This window comes from Perca flavescens, unplaced genomic scaffold (genome assembly GCF_004354835.1).
Source record: "Perca flavescens isolate YP-PL-M2 unplaced genomic scaffold, PFLA_1.0 EPR50_1.1_unplaced_scaf_1, whole genome shotgun sequence".
NCBI classification, from domain to species: Eukaryota; Metazoa; Chordata; class Actinopteri; order Perciformes; family Percidae; genus Perca; species Perca flavescens.
In genome coordinates this window covers 674294-678399 of record NW_021166514.1, presented here as the reverse complement: position 1 = coordinate 678399, position 4106 = coordinate 674294, and the positions used below count along the sequence as shown (strand labels likewise).

The window sequence follows — 4106 nt, the reverse complement described above, 5'->3', positions numbered from 1 at the left end:
CTGTCTGGGTATTCATCTGCACCGTCCTCCTCTGTGTCGTCATCCTCCTCCATTTCCTGGTCCTCACTTCCTCTCTGCCCGATTCCTCAATTACTACCACTTCTTCCTCCTTGTCCTCACCCATGTCTTGGTCCTCCATGTCGTCGTTGTCGTCGTCGTCGTCGTCGTCGTCGTCGTGGTTGTCCTCCTCCTCCTCCTCCTCCTTCTCCTTCTCCTCCTCCTCCTCCTCCTCATCCTTCTCTTGTTGTTCTTCATCCTCATCCTCCTCTTGTTCTTCCTCCTCCTCCTCTATGTCCCCTATGTCCTGGTCTTCCTCGTCCTACTCACTGTCCCGGTTCTCCACCTCGTCCGTGTCCTCTGTGGCTCTCGTGTCCTAGGTGCTTTGATTTGTCTTCTTGACAGCGTAAGCTGAGATCGCCGTGACGGATAGGTTTTGGCTGTTAAAGACCTCGGCCGGGCTTTCCGCTGTGCGAAGCAATGGCAAAACGAATAGATAAATGTTGAATATGAACAGATTAAAGTGATGCTTTTTCAGTGTATATAGAAACCTACAGCTAGAAGTCTGCATGGAAATATCACCTGTAATTGACCAAACCGCATTGCACAATTAAGATTTAACGAACCATGATAAAACTTCTTGGCCGTGTGCTCATCATGACACATGAAGGCCGCCACTCGTTTGTATGCCTTTGATCCCAGTTGACTCGCACATTATTGCATATGAGGAAAAACTAGCTCAGAAGTTTTCTCAGAGCAACTCAATCACCATAAAACGAACTTTGCACTTTGCATTGATAGTACTTACCCGTATGATGCGATTGCCGTTCTTCAATTTGTCTGCCGCTTTGACCTCTTTCCGCGTCATGTTGAGGACGACGCCTTTTCTGTGCCCAGTCACCGCTACGATGTAACCACTCAAGAGCCCGAAGAACAACATAGAGGAGGAGGTAGAGGACCAGGACATGGAGGAGGAAGTAGAGGCCATCGGCGGGTGGGTTTTGGACGCCCTCAGCAAAGCCAGTTCTCTCGCAATGTAGCGGTCATTTGCCTTTTGCATGTTCTGACAATATTGAACGCACAAACCTGCCAGTGAGGTCGTGGCCCCGTCCTCCATCAATCTGCCTGCCACTCTTTCCACCATTGTGACACCGTCGAACAAACCTGCCAGTGAGGTTGTGGCCCCATCCGACCCTTTACGTCCTCCGACAGACCCTTCGCCTCAACCGACAGACCCTCCGCGTCCTCCGACGGACCACTCAGGAGCCCGAAGAACAAGGAAGAAGAGTCAGGGAAGGCTTGGAGGAGTGTCTCTTCTGTTCTGCTTCAGACCTAGGCCGCTTTCTAGCGAGAGGAGGTTTGGAGGATTCTCTCTTCCGTTCAGCTCGTCGAACAAACCCGCCGTCCCTCGGCTGCGAGAACTGTGAGTTACTTGTTGATACTTTTAAGATCACTGCTCGCTGCATTAGTTTGAATATAGTGTGTATTTTTACTACTTGAGCTCTGGGCAGGACCTAACATTGAAGGGACCCACACCCAGAAACCGGGTTTAGGTATGTGTTGGTCTATAATGGTGTGTGTGTGTGTGTGTGTGTGTGTGTGTGTGTGTATTCTACAGATGTAACTTGAGCTCTGGATTAACAACACCGCTCACTTCATTAGTTGGAATATAATGTGCATTTCACTTGAGACTATGTGATGTACTTGAGCTCTGGGCAGGCGGATCTAACATTAAAGGGACCCGCACCGAGGAACTGGGTTTAGCTTTGTGTTGGTCTATAACTGTGTGTGTGTGTGTATATTCTACAGATTTAACTTGAGCTCTGGATTAACACCACCGCTCACTTCATTAGTAGGAATGTAATGTGTATTTCACTTAAGACTATAGATACTATATAGACATACTTGAACTGTGGTCAGGCCTGCAGACCTAACATTGAAGGGACCCACACCCAGAAACCGGGTTTAGGTATTTGTTGGTCCATAATAGTGTGTGTGTGTGTGTGTGTAGTATACTGAAGTAATTTGAGCTCTGGATTAAGATCACTGCTCACTGCATTATTTTGAATATACTGTGCATTTTACTTCAGACTATATTATACACTTTTAGCTCTGCCTAACAACCTGCTGACCTAACATTACAGTGACCCACACCTACAACCAGGGTTTAACACATCTGAACATTCAAGCAGGATGACCTACATGAATAGCAATATACTTGAGCTCTTATTTGTATTTTTGTTTCATTTCTTGCACCGACGGACCCTTTGCGTCCTCCGACTGACCCTTTGCCTCCACCGACAGACCCTCCGCTTCCTCCGACAGACCCTTCGCCTCCACTTGCACCGACGGACCCTTTGCGTTCCTCCGACGGACCACTCGGGAGCCCGAAGAACAACACGTAGGAGGAGGGATAGGGTTACCTGCCACTCCTTCCACCCTTGTGACACCGTCGAACAAACCTATACTTGCCCCGTATTTCGTAACCCCGTCCTCCTCTGAGCCTGTTGCTAATCCTTCCACCCTTGTGATGCCTTCAAACAAACTTATACTTGCCCCGTATTTCGTGGCCCCGTCCTCCTCTGAGCCTGTTGCTACTCCTTCCACCCTTGTGACGCCTTCGAAGAAACCTGCCAGTGAGGTCGTGGCCCCGTCGTCCGTCAAGCCGCCTGCCACTTCTTCCTGTATTTCGTGGCCCCGTCCTCCTCTGAGCCCGTTGCTACTCCTTCCACCCTTGTGATGCCTTCGAACAAACCTATACTGGCCCCATCCTCCGTCGAGCCGCTTCCAACTCCTTCCACCCTTGTGGACCGTCGAACAAACCTGCCAGCAAGGTCGTGGCCCCATCCGCCGCTGACAGACCCTTTACGTCCTCCGACAGACCCTTTGCCTCCACCGACAGACCCTCTGCGTCCTCCGACAGACCCTTCGCCTCCACCTGCACCGACGGACCCTTTGAGTTCCTCCGACGGACCACTCGGGAGCCCGAAGAACAACACGGAGGAGGAGGGATAGGTTTACCTGCCACTCCTTCCACCCTTGTGAGACCGTCGAACAAACCTATACTTGCCCCGTATTTCGTGGCCCCGTCCTCCTCTGAGCCTGTTGCTACTCCTTCCACCCTTGTGATGCCTTCGAAAAAACCTGCCAGTGAGGTCGTGGCCCTGTCGTCCGTCAAGCCGCCTGCCACTCCTTCCTGTATTTCGTGGCCCCGTCCTCCGTCGAGCCGCCTGCAACTCCTTCCACCCTTGTGATGCCTTCGAACAAACCTATACTGGCCCCATCCTCCGTCGAGCCGCCTGCAACTCCTTCCACCCTTGTGATGCCTTCGAACAAACCTATACTGGCCCCATCCTCCGTCGAGCCGCCTGCAACTCCTTCCACCCTTGTGGACCGTCGAACAAACCTGCCAGCGAGGTCGTGGCCCCATCCGCCGCTGACAGACCCTTTACGTCCTCCGACAGACCCTTCGCCTCCACCGACAGACCCTTCGCCTCCACCGACAGACCCTCCGCGTCCTCCGACAGACCCTTTGCCTCCACCGACAGACCCTCCGCGTCCTCCGACAGACCCTTCGCAACCACTTGCCCGCATGGCAGTTCAAGTGAATCGGAACGGTCTTGCGACAGACCCCGAAGAACAACGCAGAGTAGGACGTACAGGACAAGGACATGGAGGAGGAGGAAGTAGAGGACCACCGCGTGGAGATGGAGGAAGAAGAGTCAGGGAAGGTCTGTAGGAGTGTCTCGTCTGTTCTGCTTCAGACCTAGGCCGCTTTCTAGCGAGAGGAGGTTTGAAGGATTCTCTCTTCCGTTCAACTCGTCGAACAAACCCGCCGTCTCTCGGCTGCAAGAACTGTGAGTTACTCTTTGATACTTTCACTGTGTATTTTTACTACCTGAGCTCTGGGCAGGTACTAACATTGAAGGGCCCCACACCCAGAAACCGGGTTTAGGTATGTGTTGGACCATAAAAGTGTTTGTATAATTTACGTAAGTAATTTGAGCTCTGTATTAAGACCACTGCTCGCTGCGTTATTTTGAATATGCTGTGCATTTTACTTAAGACTATTTTATATGCTTTTAGCTCTGGGCAAGCATGTAGACCTT

The 4106-nt window shown here is 51.5% G+C and overlaps 1 protein-coding gene across 1 annotated transcript; it reads right to left on the bottom strand.

The window, feature by feature from the left end:
• Positions 1 to 255: 255 nt before the first annotated feature.
• On the bottom strand, positions 256 to 3182 carry LOC114551467 (uncharacterized). Its single transcript, XM_028572512.1, has 2 exons — positions 806 to 3182; positions 256 to 465 (listed from the first exon to the last, which is right to left on the bottom strand). The coding sequence occupies exons 1-2, from the start codon at positions 1139 to 1141 to the stop codon at positions 298 to 300; spliced, it is 504 nt and encodes a 167-aa protein (XP_028428313.1). The 5' UTR covers positions 1142 to 3182; the 3' UTR covers positions 256 to 297.
• Between the last annotated feature and the right edge of the window lie 924 nt (positions 3183 to 4106).

Bases quoted from the DNA above. Each gene is read 5' to 3' on its own strand.
- LOC114551467 (XM_028572512.1), bottom strand. From the start codon at position 1,141: ATGGTGGAAAGAGTGGCAGGCAGATTGATGGAGGACGGGGCCACGACC. The intron at 466-805 runs GTAAGTACTATC...TGCTTCGCACAG, and splicing joins ACGGCAATCGCATCATACGG to CGGAAAGCCCGGCCGAGGTC.